The 21,208-nt window shown below is 48.2% G+C and overlaps 2 protein-coding genes across 2 annotated transcripts in view; one reads left to right on the top strand and one right to left on the bottom strand.

The window, feature by feature from the left end:
- Positions 1 to 7,048: 7,048 nt before the first annotated feature.
- AGMAT (agmatinase (putative)) lies at positions 7,049 to 15,468 on the top strand. Its single transcript, XM_065893179.1, has 7 exons — positions 7,049 to 7,385; positions 8,372 to 8,574; positions 10,800 to 10,848; positions 11,893 to 12,088; positions 12,526 to 12,705; positions 14,082 to 14,166; positions 15,266 to 15,468. The coding sequence occupies exons 1-7, from the start codon at positions 7,087 to 7,089 to the stop codon at positions 15,337 to 15,339; spliced, it is 1,086 nt and encodes a 361-aa protein (XP_065749251.1). The 5' UTR covers positions 7,049 to 7,086; the 3' UTR covers positions 15,340 to 15,468.
- An 854-nt stretch (positions 15,469 to 16,322) lies between these two features.
- Positions 16,323 to 21,208, bottom strand: part of DNAJC16 (DnaJ heat shock protein family (Hsp40) member C16) — a 36,917-nt gene continuing 32,031 nt past the window's right edge. Inside the window, exons 12-15 of the mRNA XM_065881680.1 lie at positions 21,128 to 21,208; positions 20,938 to 21,036; positions 20,195 to 20,365; positions 16,323 to 19,694 (exon numbers count right to left, since the gene is read on the bottom strand). Of these exons, the coding sequence (XP_065737752.1) occupies positions 19,298 to 19,694; positions 20,195 to 20,365; positions 20,938 to 21,036; positions 21,128 to 21,208 (748 nt within the window). The 3' untranslated portion in view covers positions 16,323 to 19,297. The remainder of the gene's footprint in view (positions 19,695 to 20,194; positions 20,366 to 20,937; positions 21,037 to 21,127) is intronic.

Here is a 21,208-nt window from a genome sequence, read left to right as displayed (position 1 = left end):
CATATTTGGAGTCTGGATCTTAAGTGTCAAAAGTGGAGCTCTGAAATGAGTTTGAAAGTAGCTATGGGAATAATGTCAATGCAGGGGAATCCTTTTATCCTCTTAGCTATCCAATAAATTATGAGATTCCCTCCCTCCCAACCACTCTGACCAGAACCTTTAACAGGTAAAATAATCTCTAATTAGGGATTCTAGGGAGGAAGTTGCTTTGTAATATGCAGTAACATCACTGGCTTAGCACTTCAGTTTCCTTGTTAAATATAAATAATATGTCATATTTATTTTATAGGATAACTGGAAGGACAAATGAGATAAAATATAGCAAGTGTTGAATTCAGAAGGAAATTGGAATGTGAAAACAAGTCATCATGAAACAGAACAAATACTTTATCATACCACTGATTTTATTACACTACAGGAAATAGTGTATCACACATGCTTTATTTGTATGAGATCTCTATCTGTACTTCAAGCATTGATCTTTATCCTCCAAACACGTATATGAAGATGTTCTGGGTCTTCCCTGGTGGTCCAGTGGGTAAGACTCCGCGCTCCCAATGCAGGGGGCCCGGGTTCCATCCCGGGTCGGAGAACTAGATCCCACATGCATGCTGCAACTAAGAGTTTGCATGCTGCAACTAAGAGTCCGGGTGCCACAACGAAGTTCCCACGTGCCGCAATGAAGACCCCGGGCAGCCTAAATAAATAAATATTAAAAAAAAGAAAAGAAAAGGAATGCATCGGAGACTGGCCGGGGCTTTGAAAAATCTAAACCTTTTCCTCAAGAAAAACTCAAACGGTGCAAAGATTACATTAAGATAGCCTATTGTATTATCAAATTGTTGAGGTGTCAGGATGAAATCTGATTGACTAAACCATCTAAACTGTATGTCACCTGATTGAGCGATTGAATGAGAGCTCTGTCCATTTTCTGAATTCTCCTTTCTTTGTTAGATGTTCAAGCAGAAGTTTTCTGTGCCCTCTCCTGGTTTGACTTTGAAACTGCGTAACAGTGATCTTTAAACTTCATTGGGTGGGGCTTTTCTTCAGTAAATTCATGCTCTCCCTCCCCTTCCTCTCGCCTTCGAAGGCTCATTTTGAACTACAGAGAGACAGAGGGGCCGCAAGAACTGTTCATCATTCACTCACCTACTAAACATTTATTATATTCGTTTCTTTTTTAACAAAGCACTGCCCTTGGAGGTCAGCCAAAAGGAAGAAGCAGATATTGGAACTTAAAATTTACTAGAACAGAGCTTCGGAACCTTTTTCCTTGTCACGGCACACATAGAAAATTACACAATTTTAAGAACGTAAATGGGAAAAGAATTTGAAAAAGGATAGATCCGTGTATATATATAACTGAAGCAGTTTGCTGTACACCTGAAACTAACACAACATTGTTAATCAACTATATTCCAATATAAAATAAAAATTTTTTAAAATTACACAATTTGTATGTCCCACTGAGGTAAAGGGGAAGAAGCGGGAGGAGGGATTTAGGGGCATCTATATGGGATTTGGTAAAAAAAAATATTTCCATTTTCTACATATTGTATCATTATGATTTGAAAAATAAAATGAAAGTATTAGAGACAGCATTAAATATTGAGCTTATATAAAGTTTCCAATAAAATATTTTCCAAATTTTCACTTTCTTCTGTGAATGTAACTATTTTTTCTCTTTTTAAATTTTATTTTAAAATTTTCTTTTGAATGTTACTTTTAAATATCAGGTTATGCTTAAAATGGTTACATGCAATAATGACCAGAACTTTTCAAGAAGGATCTCTTCAAGTTCTTGTTTTTGTTTTTGTTTTTTATTTAATTAATTTATTTATTTGGCTGTGTCAGGTCTTAGTTGTGGAACTCAGGATCTTCGTTGAGGCGTGGGGTCTCATTGTTGTGGTGCTTGGGCTTCTCTCTAGTTGTGGCGCACAGGTTTTCTCTCTCTAGTTGTGTCACGTGGGCTCCTGGGAACATGGGCTCTGTAGTTTTTGTGGCACGTGGGCTCTCTCATTGAGGCGCAAGAGCTCAGTAGTTGTGACCCGTGGGCTTAGTTGCCCCGCAGCATGTGGGATCTTAGTTCCCTGACCAGGGATCGAACCCACATTCCCTGCATTGGCAGGTGGATTCTTTACCACTAGACCACCAGGGAAGTCCCTCTCTTCAAGTTCTTGATAGCCATGAACAATTAGAAACTCAAATAGATAATACAAATTAAAAATTTTAACATTAAAAAACATAAAAGTTAAAATATTTAAAGAGGGCTTCCCTGGTGGCACAGTGGTTGAGAGTCCGCTTGCCGATGCAGGGGACACGGGTTCGTGCCCTGGTCCGGGAGGATCCCACATGCCACGGAGCGGCTAAGCCCGTGAGCCATGGCCGCTGGGCCTGCGCATCCGGAGCCTGTGCTCCGCAACGGGAGAGGCCACAACAGTGAGAAGCCCGCGTACAGAAAAAAAAAAAAAAATTGAAGAAATGTCTATTTTCTTTCATTAACAATTGTACAATTGAAATTTCTTGTGATAACATTAATGGGTCTTGAATCCAATCAAACTCTTTTGTGTCAAGCATTTAAAAATAATGACATGGGACTTCCCTGTTGGTGCAGTGGTTATGAGTCTGCCTGCCAATGCAGGGGACATGGGTTCGAGCCCTGGTCCGGGAAGATCCCACATGCCGCGGAGCAACTAAGCCCGGAGCAACTAACCACAACTACTGAGCCCGCGCGCCTAGAGCCCGTGCTCCGCAACAAGAGAAGCCACCGCAGTAAGAAGCCCACGCACCACAATGAAGAGTAGCCCCCGCTCGCCACAACTAGAGGAAGCCCACTCACAGCAACGAAGACCCAACACAGCCATAAATAAATAAATAACAACAACAACAACAAAAATAATGACAGCTCTCATTTAAAGCACATTCCTTCGGGGGTGATATCCACCTGGTATTCACTGTTAATGGCCAGCTGGCTTATGTTCTTTTGTTTTTTTGTTTTTTTTGGCTGCATTGGGTCTTCGTTGCTGCACACAGGCTTTCTCTAGTTGTGGTGAGTAGAGGCTACTCTTCGTTGCGGTGCGTGGGCTTCTCATTGTGGTGGCTTCTCTTGTTGCAGAGCACGGGCTCTAGGCGCGCGGGCTTTGTTGGTTGTGGCATGCAGGCTCATTAGTTGTGGCTCGTGGGCTCTAGAGCGCAGGCTCAGCAGTTGTGGTGCACGGACTTAGTTGCTCTGCGGCATGTGGCATCTTCCCGGACCAGGGCTCGAACATGTGTCCCCTGCGCTGGCAGGCAGATTCTTAACCACTGTGCCACCAGGAGAGCCCCTGGCATCTGTTCTGATTGGTCAATATCTGTTCCATCTCAGATGTTAAATATTTTTAATGTCACCCTGCCCATAAGCATTGTTAAAGCAGTCACCCTGAAGTTAGCTTGGACACCAGCCCAAAATGGACAGAAATATCTGATACTATGTGAAGACAGATTTGGGTCAGCCATCTGGGGCTGCTCTGGCCAGAGCCCTCCAACCAGTGTCCTCGCCCCTCCAGCCCTGACCAGCTGCATCTCGGGTTGCTGCTGCTCCCCCTTGGCCCCTGGAGCTCACTTCCTCTAGCAGGGCCCTGGGCGCTTGTCTGTAACGTGCAGCGGTGCACTCTGCAGCTGGCCTCTGAAGTCGATGGCCAGGTGGTAACACACGGCAAGCAGCAAATGCTGCTGATCCTTCTGCCTACTTGTAGAGATTGAAAGGCAGGATGACAGACTCTGTTCTGCTTGGATCATATCTGCAGGAGCTCCCCATGGGCTGTATGCACCTAGAGGTGTTTGGTCTAGCTGGCAGCCCCAAGGGCCATGGGATCTTTATGTTGTATCCAACATGTAACCCAGTTGCAATATACCAGTGTGCTATGACCATGGTGAGGAAACTCTGCAGTAGAGGAAACAAAACATGCAATGATAACACTACTTATTATTTATCAGTGGATGGTTTACCGTGCTTTCACAGTGGACCTCATTTAACCCTCATAAGAACCACCAGTAAAGATTATCATCCCATTTTACAGAGTAGGAAATAGGTTCAAAAGGGTGAGTTGCTCAGATTGACATGTTAGGTCCACCCTTCCCTGGCTGGGGTGCCTTAAGGATGTACACATTGGTGGGCTAGGTTAAATGATGAGTTACTGGAGTGACAGATTTACTTGAAAGTTTTTGGGTAAGCTGTTTTTTTTTTTTTTGGGCTGTGCCACGCAGCTTACAGGATCTCAGTTCCCTGACTACTAAGCCACCAGGGAACTCCCTAGGGAAATTTTTTTTTTTTTTTGCGGTACGCAGGCCTCTCGCTGCTGTGGCCTCTCCCTTTGCAGAGCACAGGCTCCGGACGCGCAGGCTCAGCGGCCATGGCTCACGGGCCCAGCTGCTCCGTGGCATGTGGGATCCTCCCGGACCAGGGCACAAACCCGTGTCCCCTGCATCGGCAGGCAGACTCTCAACCACTTGCGCCACCAGAGAAACCCCCCCTAGGGAAATTTTAACTGGTAAATTATATAGGTGTTTCTTTGTTTGTTTTTGTCTTGTTTTGTTTTGTTTTGGCTGACGTTGCACGGGATGTGGGATCTCAGTTCCCCGACCAGGGATTGAACCCATGCCCCCTGTAGTGGAAGCTCGGAGTCCTAACCACTGGACCACCAGGGAATCCCTTAACTGGTAAATAATATAAAATATTTGGAAATTCTGCCAACAATGATTGAGATTCACTGATAGTGGACCAAAGATTTAAGTTGTTTCTTTAAAAAAAAAAAATTATTATTTATTTATTTTGGCTGCTCCACGTCTTAGTTGCCACACACGGGATCTTTGTCGCAGCATGCAGACTTCTTAGTTGCGTCATGCATGTGGGATCGATCTCCCCGACCAGGGAACGAGCCCGGGCCTCCTGCACTGGGAGCGTGGAGTCTTACCCACTGGCCCACCAGGGAAGTCCCAAGATTTAAGTTGTTTCTGATTCCAGATCCCAATTTATCCCAGGTAGAAAAGTGTTAAGGTTTTATGAGAGTTACGGAGAGAGTCGTGTAAGCACGGGTTTCAGCTGAACATTGGGCATGTGGTGATGGGAGCTAGGGAGAGAGCATTCCAGCAAAGGAAAGGAGGCAAGAAAGTGGGGCTGTGTAAGGTGAACAATGGCTGGAGAGATAAGGGCGTGAAGATGCATAACTGGAAATACGATTAGAAAGTGGATTGGCTTCAGGAAGCTTTATCTGGCAGGAAAGTCTATGTGACACTAGCTGTGGTGAGACCAATTGGAAAGCTAGAGGTGGGAAAGCTTGAACCAGAGTAGCCATGGAGAGCTTTCACATGGGAAACCATCACGACTTACCAAAGGATGGTGGGGGAGAGGGGCAGGATCAAAGAGAGGGACGTGGGAAGTTGCTGGCTGAACTTGTAGCCCACCTGAGGTGTTGTCAAAACATCCAGGTAGGGCTTCCCTGGTGGCGCAGTGGTTGCGAGTCCCCCTGCCGACGCAGGGGACACGGGTTCGTGCCCCGGACTGGGAAGATTCCCACGTGCCTCAGAGTGACTGGGCCCGTGGGCCATGGCCGCTGGGCCTGCGCGTCCCGAGTCTGTGCTCCGCAACGGGAGGGGCCGCGGCGGTGAGAGGCCCGCGTACCGCAAAAACAAAAAACCAAAAAAAACATCTAGGTAGGGAGTTAGCAAATGGGTGACTGGAGCCCAGGGCTGGGATATGGGTTGCGAGTTATCTGCCTCTAGGTGAAAATGGTTACCTTGATATTGGAAGAGACTGCCATCAGAGAAGGAGCCATCGGAGAGCAGGGGCACACCTGGTCAAAGAAGCCACCTGCGGAAAATTGAAAGGAAGGGCGTGTTCGGCAGTAGCGCATGATGAAGAGGGAGGTTGGAGTTGCTGTGACATAGTGCCTGGCACATAATAGGCACGCAAATACTTGTGAGAAGAATGAAAGGAAAAAAAAGACAGTAAGAAAATGATACATTCAGGACAAACCATATGAAAGAAACAGTGGTAGAATCTAGGCATAAGGGTGTTAAACTAGTAAGGACCTACTGTATAACACAGAAAACTCTACTCACTCGTCTGTAATGATCTATATGGGAAAAGAGGATAAAAAAGAGTGGATCTATGTATATGTATAACTGATTCACTTTGCTGTACACCTGAAACTAACACAACGTTGTACATTAACTAGACTCCAATGAAAATTAATTAAAAACTAAAAAGGTGTTAAGGGAATAACCAAGAGATTCTTGCATTTGCTCCAGAAAATGGCAGGGACCTGCTCGGCAGCCTATGGCCACACTGAATACCTGTTATTGATCTTTAGGAGACTTTGCCTCACCCTGCAGGGTGATGTGAGTTAATGTGTGATTTTATATAAAGGGACAAATTTAATGCAAACTCGGGCCTTTCCCATTCAATCTCAAGTTCTAGAGATTAAAAAATGTATAATACCGCAAAATGGCTCCCATAACTGCATTACAGATCACTCCCCCCCCCCCTTAGGGATAAAGAGGACTGCACATGTGGGCTCGCTTCCAAGTCCTTTTTAAAAAAGGTTAATTTAGAAAGACTCTGCTTCCTGAGACTCCCACCCAGATATTTCTTGGTACATTATTTTTTTAAAAATGCTCCAATTTCTCTCGCTTAGAGAAAGGTCTTTCCTCTTCAAATCTTTCAGGTTTTTGTGGGATCTTAGTTCCCCAACCAGGGATCGAACATGTGTCCCCTGCAGTGGGAGCCTAAAGTCTTAACCACTGGACTGCCAGGGAAGTTGCATTAGGTGTTACTCTGGGAGAAGAAGCTGCCAAGGGCCTGATTTCGGTGGGGAGGGACCCACCTGGGCCAGTGCGGTGGACGTCGGTAGGGAGTCCCGGGCCTGGCTCTAGTTATGAAAGGAACTGGAGGCCGAAGTCCAGGAAGGTGTGCAGCGGGAGAGCGGCCCGATCCCTGGGCCCCTCCCCCGCCCGTGATCTCCAGGCGCCCCTGCCCTTTGAGCCCGGGGCGTCTCGGGCGCTGGCACACTCGCCCCGGCCGCTGCGGGGACCAGCGGGGCTGGCGGGATGCTGCGGCTGCTGGCGTCCGGCTGCGCCCGGGGCCCGGGGGGCGGCGGGGGCGCGCGGGGGCTGGTTCTCGGGGGTCGCGTGCGTCCTGCGGCGGGGCTCTGCGATCCCGGCAGCAGCCAGAGCTGCCAGGCCTCCGACGCCCCCCGGAACCAACCTCCCAGCTCCGAGTTCGTGGCCCGGTCGGTGGGCATCTGCTCCATGATGCGGCTGCCCGTGCAGGCCTCCCCCGAGGGGCTGGATGCTGCCTTCATCGGGGTGCCGCTGGACATTGGGACCTCCAACCGGCCCGGGGCAAGGTAAGCCCCGAAGGACTCCGGGACACGTGTTGGGACAGCCTGGCGGCCACTGCGCACACAAAACTCATGGAGAGGCGCTTTCCCTCACCCAGGGTTGAGTTGGAAGCCAGTGCCTGGCTCCAAAGTGCCCCCAATCCTTTGAGAGACAGCTGGTTTCCCTCAAGCAACCCTGAGGGCTCAGCCGTGTCATCCATTGGTAAAGAAAGGGGGTTTAAGGACTGAGCCTTCTCCCTGCCCCCTTCCCTGGCCTAGCTGGATGGTGGCTGTCGGTACCCCGGTTTACAGAAGCAGGGGACATTAAGTTTGAGAACAGAAGCTGGTTGCCCCTCCCCAAACCTCTAGATGTCACGTGACTCAAGAATTTGCTCCAAATAAGACAATTTTTTCTTCTTTTTTTGGTCGCGAAGTCTGTGGGATCTTAGTTCCCCCGCCAGGGATCACCGCATGCCCCCTGCAGTGGAGATGCGGAGTCTTAACCATTAAACCGCCAGGGAAGTCCCCAAAATAAGGCAGTTTTCCTAAGATCAAGTTAGAGGAAGTAAAATCGATTTTTCTAATTATTGAACATCAGCTATTTACGATTCCGCAGCAACAGTTTAGGAAACTGAGGCTCAGGGAGATTAAGACATTATCTAATGCCATTTAGCAAATTGGTGATTGGTGGGCTTCTAAGTCTGTACCTTTAATCTCTTCACTATATAGGCTAGATCAGTGGTCCTCAACGTGTGTGTGACATTTTCCCCCCAGGGGACATTTGGCAGAGTCTGGAGGCATTTTTGGTTATCACAACGTGGGGGAAGGGCTGCTACTGGCATCTAGTGGGTAAAGACCAGGGTTGCTGCTAAACATCCTGCAATGTATAGGATGACCCCTACCCCCTGCAGCAAAGATTCAGCCAGCCCCAGCACGGAGCCTGGGAAGCCCTGGCCTAGGCAGAGCCTCTAAACCTTTAGGGATGGCTCACAGGCTGATGCTTTCTCCTCCAGATTTGGACCCCGACGGATCCGCGAAGAGTCGGTGCTGCTTCGGACAGCCAACCCTAGCACAGGAGCCCTCCCCTTCCAGTCCCTCATGGTTGCAGACCTAGGCGATGTGAATGTCAATCTTTACAACCTTCAGGACAGCTGCCGCCTAATTCGAGAGGCCTATCAGAACATTGTAGCAGCTGGCTGTATTCCTCTGACCTTGGGTAATGGCATCTGCAAGGGAGAGGGTAGTTCTCTGAGCTCAGGGTCTATTTATCATGAGCTGGAGTACGGTTACTTCTCCAGGGGGAGCCACTGGCAATATGGAGACAGTAGGAAAGGGAACATTTTTAGTTCATTTATTTTAACCCCTGGGGAGAGGATATTTACATTCTTGGACTGATGTGACTGACAGGGATGGACCAGGGTGAAGCAAGTGAGGCACTCACCTTGGTGCCAAATTTAAGGGGTGCCAAAAAGTCAGCAATACATATTACTGATTTCCCTTTTTGCCTCAGGTTCCAGTATGGCTCAGAACAGCACAGTTGCTGATCCTATCTTTATTTAGAGTTTATCATGGGGGACTTCCCTGGTAGCGCAGTGGTTAAGAATCCGCCTGCCAATGCAGGGGACGTGGGTTCGAGCCCTGGTCCGGGAAGATTCCACATGCTGCGGAGCAACTAAGCCCATGTGCCACAACTACTGAGCTCGCGTGCCTAGAGCCCATGCTCTGCAACAAGAGAAGCCACTGCAGTGAGAAGCCTGCGCGCCGCAAGGAAGAGTAGCCCCCGCTCACCGCAGCTAGAGAAAGCCCGTGCATAGCAATGAAGACCCAACACAGCCAAAAATAAAAATAAAAAAAAGGGACTTCCCTGGTGGCGCAGTTCCCTGGGACTACCCAACGCAGCCAAAAATAAAATAAAATGAATTTATAAAAAAGAAAAATAAATAAATAAAATAAAGTACCGTGGGCTTCTCCTTGTGGTGGCTTCTCTTGTTGTGGAGCACGGGCTCTTGGCACATGGGCTCAGTAGTTGCAGCATGCGGGCTCTGAGGCACACGGGCCTCAGTAGTTGTGGCTCTCGGGCCTAGTTGCTCTGTGGCATGTGGGATCTCCCCAGACCGGGGCTCGAACCTGTGTCCCCTGCATTGGCAGGTGGATTCTTAACCACTGCACCACCAGGGAAGTTCCTATCATGGATCCTTTTTTTTTTGCACTGATTTTGATTTTTTAAAATATTACATTAAAATAATATTTATCTTGATTACTTAGTTTTTTTTTTTTTTGGCCACACAGCTTGCAGGATCTTCGTTCGTCCCCTGGCCAGGGATGGGGCCCAGGTCCCCTGCAGTGTAAGTGCAGAGTCCCAATCGCTGGACCACCAGGGAATTCCCCAATTACTGAGTTTTTTTTTTTGGTGTCCCTTCAATTTTGCATCCGGCAAATGCCTCTATCCACCTCACCTTGTCCCAGCCCTTGATGCCAGGCCCGAGGAGGCTGCCAGCAGGGGCTTAGTTGTGACTTCTTAAGTATTCAAGGATGTTGTTTCAATGACTTTATTTGAGAGAACTGCAAGGGGGTCTTTTCCTTTCGTCAGGGTCTATGTCAATCTATAGAGCAGCTTTCCTCTTACCCTCCCCCACCCTGCCCCACTCGCACTGTAGCAGTTCTTTCTCTTCCTGTTCACCAATAGTCAAAATAGTACCTTTTTCTAAATATCCAAATTTATTTTTGCCAAATGAGAGGGCCCAGCCTGCAGAGCATAGTGGTAAGGAGTGGGGTTTCTGGCTGACGTGGTTTGAAATCTCAGCTCCACCTCTCACTAGCTCTTGATGCTTCCTTTCCTTATCTGTAATATGGGAATAAAAATACCACCACCTACCTTCTTATATTGTGTCAGGGGCATATAACAAAAGTGCATATAAAGTGCCCAACTTTGTGACTGGCATGTTTTAAGCTTCCATAAATATAGCTGTTGTTGTTATTAATAATTATCAATGGTAATACTTTTCTAGGCCTGTGCTGTCCATTATGGTAGCCCCTAGCCACATGTGGCTATTTAAATGAATTACAATTAAATAAAATAAAAAATGCAGTTCTTCAGTTGCGTGAGCCACATTTCCATAGCCAGTGGCTAGTGACCACCGTGTTGGCCAGTGCAGATACAGAACACGCGTGTCACTGCAGGAAGTTCAACTGGACAGAGCTGGTCCGAGCATTTTCCCTATAAGCCTTAATTTCCTCTTTTAAATGACAATGTAATGTCAAACATTTAGTGGCCATTTCTCCACCACTGAACAAGATCATATTTTAGCTGGGGTTATAGTTCTTCCAGTCTAATCGAAAGGGTGGCAGAATTGGGCAGATTAAAGATCATTCTAGGCGATACGTGGTCCTCGAATCTTATCCACGTTCCAGATGTTTTCTTCTTTTTTTGTCTCCTTGAAGGTGGAGATCACACAATCACCTATCCTATATTGCAAGCGATGGCAGAAAAGTAAGTCCCAAAGGCCGGAGCTGGGGAATGAGCTGTTTTCTGCTAGATGGCGTCAGGTGACCTCTGCTGCCTCAGGTTGTTGGGGATGATGGGAAATTCCCCACTGAGTTGCTTCCATGGATCAAAATTAAGGTCAAGCTCCAGGTGTGTCTGTCAGTCACCAGATGGGAGCCAAGACAATTTATTATTAACACCCTGGCCACCCGCCCTTGCCCTAGATCTGCCCTGGTATGCACGCTCAGCATTTGCCTCTGTTTTTGGAAGATGAGCCCCTAGTGAAATACACAACCCCAGTTAACTTCAGTTTCTGTTTTGCTTCAGAGGCCAAATACAAATACTGACAGGCACAATGGTATTGCTTGCTGAGGAGAGGCCCTGTTTTTTCCTGAAAGGGCCCCTTTCCCAGAGGATGAGAAGATGGATTTTTCCAGTAGTGAAAATCTAGCAGGGATTGACTAATTTTGGTTAGTTTGAGAAATAGACAGATGGGCCAAGGTGGTGAGCTCCAGAATTCCTATAGAGGAAAGCTATGTGGGTGGCATTCTGGTTGGGGGTGGGTGGGTGGGTACAAGGCTTTTCTGGAAGCTGTGTTTGCCTGGCACTGATTTGGATTGTCTGTTTCTTTGGGGCGGCTGGCAGGGTTGATGGGGATTAGAGAGAGAGAGCGGAGTAGAAGCTGCTTCCTGGTTACCGCAGTTGGAGAAAGGGTGGTACTGGTTAGAGCCTTCAGATGAGCTCACCTGAGCCGCCACCCTTTACTTTCATCCTCCCAGCCCTCTCCATCTGTAAGTGAAGAAAATTCTGGGTGATAGGTAGGGAGTGTCAGCTAAAGCACGTGACTATCTTCTGCTTGACTTCTCTGAGCTCATTGTCCTTCTGAGAAGCTAAGTGGTTTGAAGACAGAAACCAGTTGCAAGGCTGGTAACTGATGCCACATCCCCCCTCCACGGCTATGAATTGTCATCAAGTTTTGGCGGCCTGGAGGGTGGTGGTGTTCAGGCCCCACTGGGAGGCCTGGCTTCTGAGCCGCCCTGTTGTCATCAGGCATGGGCCTATGGGGCTGGTGCACGTGGATGCACACATGGACGTGGCGGACAAGGCCCTGGGTGAGAAGCTCTATCACGGGACGCCCTTCCGCCGTTGCGTGGACGAGGGACTCCTGGACTGTAAGCGCGTGGTACAGATCGGCATCCGGGGCTCTTCCATGACCTTGGATACCTACAGATACAGCCGGAGCCAGGTGACAGGCCGAAGGGCCCTCCCTCTGTCCCCGACCCCAAAGTGCCTTTCTCTCCATTGCCCACTCAGTGGAGGCTATGGATTCAAAGGGACTTTGCTAATCAAGCTCAAAGTGGGGACAGAAGGGTGAGTTTGCGTCATGTGGAGCAGATAGGAGCGGGGATGATAGTTCACGAGGCAGAGGAGGCCTCTCATCGCTGGGGAGGGGGACAAGCAGAAACAAACCAGGCCCTTGGATGCTGCTGGCTTGGAAAAGAGTGGAGGAGGTCCAGACCCAAGGCGATGGGTCTGATATGGGGACGATAGTTCCCTCCTCATGGGTATCGGGGGTCAACTTCGAGGTGCACATAAGCCGAACACGGGGTAGGCCTATAGGAAATGCCCAGTAAATGCTGCCAGGCCCAAGTATCACCTTGCTGCTCTTCAATTCTTTCTCAGGGCTTCCGGGTGGTCCTGGCTGAAGACTGCTGGATGAAGTCGCTGGTTCCTCTGATGGGAAAAGTGAGGCAGCAGATGGGAGTCAGACCCATTTATATCAGCTTTGATATCGACGGCTTGGACCCTGCCTATGCCCCAGGGACAGGGACACCCGAAATTGCTGGCCTCACCCCTAGTCAGGTGAGGAGGCTCCACCAGTGACACTTCCTGTGGGTGAGGATACTTAGCTCCCCACTTTCCTGGGACCTGAACTGAGTCTTTAGAAATCAGGATGGGCTTTTAAAAGCAGAGCACCTGGGCCTTTATTGTGCTCAGGGCTGATCACAGGTTTGGATTCTCCCTTATTGATGAGTGACTGATTTTGGCAAGGGCCCTCATTTCTTATCTGGGATATAATAGTCCGTTATTTGGTCTTTCCGCCTCTGGTCCACCTGTTCATGGGGACAATATGGTAGTGCCCCCTGTTCAGACACCAAACTTACCTTTTTGGGGTTAAATTTTAAAGGTATGAACAGGGCTTCCCTGGTGGCGCAGTGGTTGGGAGTCCGCCTGCCGATGCAGGGGACGCGGGTTCGTGCCCCGGTCTGGGAAGATCCCACATGCCGCGGAGCGGCTGGGCCCGTGAACCATGGCCGCTGAGCCTGCGCGTCCGGAGCCTGTGCTCCGCAACGGGAGAGACCACAGCAGTGAGAGGCCCGAGTACCGCAAAAAAAAAAAAAAAAAAAAAAAAAAAAAGGTATGCACAGTGGGATTAACACCTCCCAGGGTAGTTCAAGAGTTTTAGAAACCCCCAAAGAAAGCTCCCATGGTATGCTGAGCATAGCACGCGGAGGCAGAACTGGAGCGCGGCCCTACCTAGAAGGAAAGCTCCAGGGGCGGACCTTTGTTCTGTTCACTACTCTCCGAGCCGAGGAGAGTGTCTGACATAAGTAGGAGGTACTCACAGATACTGGAGTAAATGAATGAAGACTGCTTGAACTAATCAACTACCTTCTATCCTCTCAGAAAGGAGGATGGTCATAACAGCCTCTCTAAAGCCCTTCCCAGTTCCCGTCAGTTTTCTAGAACACACTCCTCATTCCTTGGCTTCGCATCCTTCCTGCTTTTCACCTGCAGAACGGAAGCAAAGTGACGCTCTTCCTGCCACCCCCCTCACTCATCCTATCTCCGGCCACGTCTGACTACTAGTACTTCTTCCGTCTTGGCGCCTTTGCATGTGTCTTTCCCTCTCCCTGGGCTGCCCTCTCCCTACTCCTCTGCTTGGTCAGTTCCTTGAGCTAAGTGTTTCCACCTTGGGGGAGCCTCCCCCAGCCTCTTCAGGCTGCGACAGGTGCTCAGACTATTCCTGAAGCCCTTCATGCTGGCATTGAAGCGATTGGTTTGTCTCTGTGATCCCACCAGGGTGCCTGGTGGTCAATGAATGTTTATTGAGGGAAAGCGACAGTTCCAAGTCGAAGGGCAGGCCCGTGTTGGGAGAAATCCATGGAGGCCTCTACTGGTTGCTTTCTGTTGTCAATGATTACCTCTCTGGACAACTCAAGCTTCATCTTGGACAGGCTCTGGAGATCATCCGGGGTTGTCAAGGCCTGAACGTGGTGGGTTGTGATCTTGTGGAGGTTTCACCGCCGTACGATCCTTCTGGTGAGTAAGGGAGACAAATGTGATTCGTAGGCAGCGGCTAATTTATTTTTTATTATATTTTTTAGTTTTGGCTGCGTTGGGTCTTTGTTGCATGCGGGCTTTCTCTAGTTGTGTCAAGTGGGGGCTACTCTTAATTGCGGTGTGCGGGCTTCTCATTGCAGTGGCTTCTCTTGTTGCGGAGCACTGGCTCTAGGCGCGTGGGCTTCAGTACTTGCAGCACATGGGCTCAGTAGTTGTGGCTCACGGGCTCTAGAGAGCAGGCTCAGTAGTTGTGGCACACGGGCTTAGTTGCTCCGCGGCATGTGGGATCTTCCCGGACCAGGGCTTGAACCCGTGTCTCCTGCCTTGGCAGGCGGATTCTTAACCACTGCGCCACCAGGGAAGTCCCAGCGGCTAGTTTAAATTGTATTAATCTAGTTAATAAGTAGATGGATGGGTCCCTTTATATAACTCGGGAACCGGCTGAGTATGTCCTACAGTGAAGAAAATAAACCTATTACTGTACACCGTACAGATGTGAGCTAATGAACCCTAGCAAAACCCCTGGGAGGCGGCTAAGGATTGTTAGCTGGCCCACCCATCAGCAGAAGAGAGAGAAACCAGCATGCAGTTCAGCGATAGGGCTGCCCAGTGCCATCCGCCTTGGATATTTCATTGAAAAGTGAATTCTCAAGGCATAAATGGTATTTATTAATATTGATAAAGTGGGGGAGTTAGCTGGTTTAGGAGAGAGATTCAAAGCCAATTCCATCCCAATAATTTTAATCTAGAAAAACTTACAGGGTTAGGCCCGTTAGCCTTAGAGGATAGATAGTAAATACGATACACACCAATATGATAGGTTTTCCTTTGGGGGAAATCTGTTCTCAGAGTAAACAGAGAGCCTTCTGAATTTTAAAATACCTTTCCTGAATGATGCTTGATGGAGAGAACGCCGGGGAAAGCATGTCCACGGGGCGGTGGGGAACCGCAGAGGAGCGCGCAAGGCAGGACTCTGGGAAGGGAAGCACAAAGGGACAAAGGCTGAGGAGCCCGAGGGGCTCGGCCTCAGGAGGCGGTCTGTGTGGTGTTCACGTTTGGGTTTTTCACTGCTTTGTAGGAAACACAGCCCTCGTGGCGGCTAACCTGCTGTTTGAGATGCTGTGTGTTCTCCCCAAAGTGACAGTCGCCTGAATGTTGTGCTACGATGTTCAAGATAAAACAAGAGCTTGCCCGGATGACAAATTCTCCAGAAGAACTTATGTGCAAGCAATCTGAGTACTAAAGAGTTTATGCCAACAAAACGTTCTGCTAAAAGTGTCACTGGTGGCTCTACAATAGGGGTTTACAGTAGAACTCTAATCCAAACAGCTAATATTCCTAAGGTGTTTGAATTAACTTAAAAAAAATGCATTTGTGCTTTTTTTTTTTTTCCTTTGATGAATGGTGATGGAGGATAAAGGGGAAAGGGATGGAGAATTTAGTTTAAGATTATCTAAAATCTGGAGGAATGAAATGAAAAAACCCTATGAAATAATACTGTAGAAAAACATTCCATATTTCTATAGTATCTTCCTTTAAAATACAGCCCCTACACAGAGGAGCATCTTGGTTTTAGGACCATCGTGAACATAGAAAAAGTTTGAAAGAAAAAAGAACAGGCAGATCCTAATAAAGAAACTTCCCACTCAAAAGCCCAGGAAGGGCTTCCCTGGTGGCACAGTGGTTGAGAGTCCGCCTGCCGATGCAGGGGACACGGGTTCGTGGCCCGGTCCGGGAAGATCCCACATGCCACGGAGCGGCTGGGCCCGTGAGCCATGGCCGCTGAGCCTGCACGTCCGGAGCCTGTGCTCCGCAACGGGAGAGGCCACAGCAGTGAGAGGCCCGCGTACCGCAAAAAAAGAAAAAAAAAAAAGCCCAGGAAGATGCAAGAATGTCTTCAAAACCAGGTGACATCAGCTGGCTCTTAGTGGCCTTTCCTTAACCCGCTCCCTCTGAGCCTGTTTTGCATTATCTTCTCTTCAAGCTGACCCACCCTCTATGACAGCAATTCCCCAAATCTGCAGTGGAGGCGTGATGACCTTAAGCACGTGTTGAGTTACATGCGAATTCAGTTTTGTTGATAATGTGTCCATAGTCAAATCATCATCTCGTGACATAAGAGCTACCCATAATCATCACACATTAAAATAGTTTATTTCTGTTTCCAGTCTGTAATATTCTTAAAACAAAATAACATCAGCTTCAGCGCCTGTTCACAATACAAAACAAAAACAACATAAAAAAGACACCATTTGCCAAATAAGTTATTTGTTCCTAAGAGTATCAAAAGTGCAAAATATTCACCTTCTTTTCAGGTCTGTCTCGAAAGCGTCATCATCCTCCTTGACAAACTGAACAGATTCGGCAGCAGACACGCTGCGTTTGTTTCAAGGGACAATGTCAGGTATTTGGACATGACCAACGTTTCAGCCGTAAAGAATATTTTGCATCAGCTTTTCAAGAATTTTACTTGGAAAAAAATGTTTGAGTGTTTGCTCCTAATCCCTTTCCCCAAACAATGCAAATCACTTAAAACACATTCAGATCCCACTTCTTTTTATAGCAGGAAAACATTTACGTACTGAATAAGGAGGGAATCAACCTATTATTTGAAACCACAACCAAGTTTTCACGGTCGATAAGCGAAGGCAGCGAGCCTGTGGTGCCCAGTGGGAGTTAGGGCAGGCCTGCTCGCTGACATGTTGCCTAGTTGGAGGTGATGAACTCGGTGTTAGATTGTGCCACCGACACCTGGGCTGATAAAAAAATTTTTTAAAAAATGGGTGCGTATATCTACAAAGGTTTGTTTCAGCCAGTTGTTGTCCTCATCTGCTAAACATGGTGCAGAGTCTGTATCAATCAGAAAAACCTACCTCTGAAAACATCAACGTTGTCAGTTTCAAGACACTCGAAGACTAGGAAGTTAACTTAGAACCAAAATTGGGTCTGTGTGATTACATATGTAAGATAAATGGTAGCATTGGCTGACCAGGGCAGTGGCTCATACATTTGACACAAAAGTAAACAGATTCATGGAAATGACATTCAGGAGGAAAGGCTTAGGTGGTCAAGGGTAAAGGTCAGTTTAAAAGCTTCCCAGTTTCCTCTTGGGGGACATAGATAGCTACCAGCCCCCAAACGGATCTGTAGATGATTTTTTTTGGATTGAAATATTTCCTAGGAACGCTTTCACTATTATCACTTTCCTTTCTTTATACAAATGACAGGTGCAGCTGTCTGAAGGTGCTTTTTATTTTAATGATACAATTTTTTAAAGTGAACGAATCTGGGGTGTTTTTGGTTTTCAGAAATTAAGGTCAGGAATCCCATTAGTACCAGAAATTAAAAAAATAAAAACCTACCACTGAACCAAAATACTACTCGTATAAGCAACTTGGCCATAAGAGATGCAGAAAATAATTTTGAGGACTTGGTGCATCACAGAGCCAAAAATGAATTCCTTGATCAGTTCTACCTAGGCCAGATGCCATGAGATACGGCAATAAGAATAAACACCCACTTTTAGAGGATCATGTGGAAAAATAAAGCCTGGCAGTGATTTATTTTTTTAAATAAAGCTACAGATTCCACGAAAACTAGGGATTTCTGGGCTCAAATAATTTGTTCCTTGCCACTGTAGCTCAATCCAAATGGCTTAGTTTAAAGCAATTACGATTAAAGAAAATATTGACCTATTTTGTCCCATCACTGATTTTGACCCTTCACTTTACAAAAAAGCAACTTGTTTTGACATTTGAACACTTTGAGGCTGTCCAAACTCCACTGGTGGCGTGCTTTAAAAAGAAAAGGTAAGCTCTCTTAACTGGCTGGTAGGGCCCCGCCTGGGGTCCATCGTTCACTGGAGCTCAGCGAGCTGGGGTGCTGATGACAGGTCTGACCCTGTTACTGGTGAAGCAGTTGTAACTTAAGAGTGAAAACAATTAAGATGAGACATCAAAATATAGGCCAGAAGCTCAAAGTGAGCAAAACGGAAGCCTAGGATGTGTCTTGGCTCACTTGTCACCAAAGAGGACTTGAAGACACAGCACTTTTGGGGTAACAGTATTCAAAATACAATTGCTGAGAAATTTTAAGTTCCTTGATACAAAGATATGTCTGATAGTTTACTAAAGAGACATCACTGTAGGGAAGAGGTTCCTTGAGCCTGACTCACGGCAGGAATAACGTGTCGTCAGTTTAACATCTACTGGCTTATAGCAGCTTACCTCTACGTTCAGAGAGCAAGATTACAAGTTATGGCTCCTAATATCCACACCCTGAAACTGACAGAGGCAGAAAGGCATCTGAAAACATACAGGTAAATGGCTCAAGGTCATTACAGTACTTCTTGCCACGCGGATCCCTCCCCGGCTACTCTTAGTGTTTGGGAGGGGGCTGATGGGATGCTCAAGAAGGCATTGCTCAGGCACTGCCCAGCCCTCCCTTCTCTTGTCTCGGGAAGAAAACCAAACATACGTGCAGAAACCCCCACGCAGTCCTAACCTTTTAAAACCGTGGCTGACAAGCTGTTGTAGGAGGATACCCCCCAAATATACTTTTAGCCATTTACTACCGAAAAAAACACTAATGTAAGATCGCTTGGAACTAGGCCTCTTTTGAGACACAGGGCCCAGAAGCTGCGGTGGCTTGTCCCACCGTTACAGCATGCACCGCGGCAGAAGCACGGCCGAGGCGGGGCGGGGGACAGATGGCCCGACCGGCACACCAGGCTCGCGAGGTCCCCCCAGGCTCTGCTGCAGGGTCCAGCCCTGTGCTTGTCCCACAGCACAGAGACAGGACAGGGGAGGTGGGGGGCGAGCGCGGGGCCGGGCGACAAAGGAAGAGGGAGTGAGCAGTCTATTTTAAATAGTGTGGCATTCAAATGAGGCAAAAAGACCCAAAGGAAAGAATTCAGATGTGGGGAATTCAGCGTTTGGTGTTTTCCACTCCTAGGTTAGAACAGGACAAAGGAAAGATTCTTCTAGCCACTGTTCTGGAAGAAGAATCTAAAATCTATACTCTGTCCATTGTGATAGTTTGAGTCCTGAAAATACCGGTTCACAGGGGCCTGTTAAAAAGTCTGAAGAGTTCGAGCCTCTTTTAGAAATTCTCAGTCTAGTTCAGGCCACGACGGGATATAAAACCTCTGTAAGGAGCCTTCCAGCAGCCGTTCCATCCATAAGGACAACTTGCTCAATTTTCCTTTGATGGGCCTGGATCCAAGGCCGGAAGATTTCCCTCGAGATTCACCCAGATGGAGGGAAGAGTCAAGGTCACTGCACGACCCCATGGCTTCCTCCTCTTCGACTGTTTTTTGGGGCTTGAAGAGGCAGAAGTATTTCTTGTGGCCGTTCAGAGCCAGTACGTAGCCTGTGTAGTCGCGTTCCATGAAATGCTTGTCGTATTGGTTTGGGATCGGGGCCACATCTTGAGCAAATTCTAGTAAGTATTCCAGCCATTCTCTGTGTTTATCTAGACTCAGGAAGGAAAAGTGCAGGCAGCTGCTCCTGTAGGGAGGACAGAAGGAGGATTTAGGGTATTTCCCGACACATTTAGTCGCAGGGAACACAAGTACCTCAGTCAGATTTTAAATAATAGGAAAAGGCTTTGTGCTGGGTGGGGCCTGAATACAGAAGAAACGAAGGATTTCTGCGGGACCCGGAGGGCTCCTACAATGGCGGCAAGAGCCCCTCATCCATTTCCTGTCCCTTGCTGGGCGTCACTCACATCACTCTGTGTCTGGCTTCAGGAAAAGGCACAAGAGCTAGAGAAGAGAGTTCCCCGAAAGGGCTCAGGGAGGACCGAGTTCAAGCTCTTCTGTTCAGAACCAAGTCAAGGGGAAGAAAGGTCCCCACACGATGGCTTAGAGGTCTGGGTCGGAAAGGTCACAGCCCACGTCATACTGCACGGAAAAAGCCCCTCCGCTCCTTCCTTACCCAAGTGTGCAGGCTCTCCCCCTCCTGCTCCCACAGCCCCTGCCCTCTCTCACGTGAACACAGGAGCTCACCCAGTGAACGTGTAGACCTCCAAAGCGAATTTCTGCAGCAGGCTGGTCTTGGTGGAATTTGACAGGATGAGGACCACGTTCATGTGGCCTGGCCTCAGGCGCACCAAGTTACTGGTGTACGTTACATCTGTGAGCTCGGTCACCTCCACAAAGCCTTTTTTAGGAATCTTGCTGTGGAGAAAAACTGAGGAATTAAGATCTTGTAGGATAAGGGAATGCCACGACTTTCAAAAGGAACCAGTGGAAGAAAATGTTATGTTCTAACCAGACTAGATATGTTATTTACTAGTCTCGAGCCTGGCGCATGGGCTGGGCGGGACTGACCCCCATCTGGTTATCCCGGGACCGTAAAGAGCCTTGCCGGTGCTGCCGTGCAGTTGGTGCAGAAGCGGCTTTAGGACAGGATGAAGGCCGTCAACACAGTTATGGTGACGCACCGTTCTCTGCTTCTGGCTCATCTAGCATCTCCCTGACATGCTTCTTTGCTTGCTTCCCGCCTTCATGATTAAATCTGGGATTGAGAAACTCGGGGTACTGAGGAGAAGATAACTAGTCCTGCGTCTGAACGCCTAGGCAGTCTCAGTCAGCGCTCGTCAGCTGCGACTCTTGCCTAAATCCACATCTCTCACAAGGGGGGCAGCCAGGGCTCTTAGCTGTACTAGACCCTCGGACGCTGCTCATCAGAGCCCGCGGCGCGCGGGGCTGCTGCTGAGGGCGAGGTGCTGGTGTTTGGTTAGGGCGACCTGCTGGGCTCCTTGGTGAAGCTTGGCTCTGTCCTCCCGGTCTTCTCGTGGGCTTCCTCTTTGTCTGGAGGGCTTGACTCTCGCTCCTCATTTGAGTCACTGAAGTAAGAAAAAGGACTTTTCCAGAAGGTTTGTACGGTCCGGGGCTCACCCTTCAGACACGGCACTGAGCAGACACGGAGGCTCTTACCTGAAAGCCTGGATGATGACGGTGCCAAAAAGGATGAAGAGGGCAGAGAAGACCAGGGACAGAAGGGGCATCATTTCCCGC

This window comes from Phocoena phocoena, chromosome 1 (genome assembly GCF_963924675.1).
Source record: "Phocoena phocoena chromosome 1, mPhoPho1.1, whole genome shotgun sequence".
Classification (NCBI taxonomy): domain Eukaryota; kingdom Metazoa; phylum Chordata; class Mammalia; order Artiodactyla; family Phocoenidae; genus Phocoena; species Phocoena phocoena.
Note: the sequence above shows the minus strand (reverse complement) of the source record. Positions and strands in the feature narration are given on the sequence as shown.

Excerpts from the sequence above, each read along its gene's own strand:
- AGMAT (XM_065893179.1), top strand. The coding sequence starts at position 7,087 with ATGCTGCGGCTGCTGGCGTCCGGCTGCGCCCGGGGCCCGGGGGGCGGC. Across the intron at positions 10,849-11,892 it reads TTGCAAGCGATGGCAGAAAA|GCATGGGCCTATGGGGCTGG; the intron begins GTAAGTCCCAAA and ends TGTTGTCATCAG. Across the intron at positions 12,706-14,081 it reads CTGGCCTCACCCCTAGTCAG|GCTCTGGAGATCATCCGGGG; the intron begins GTGAGGAGGCTC and ends CATCTTGGACAG.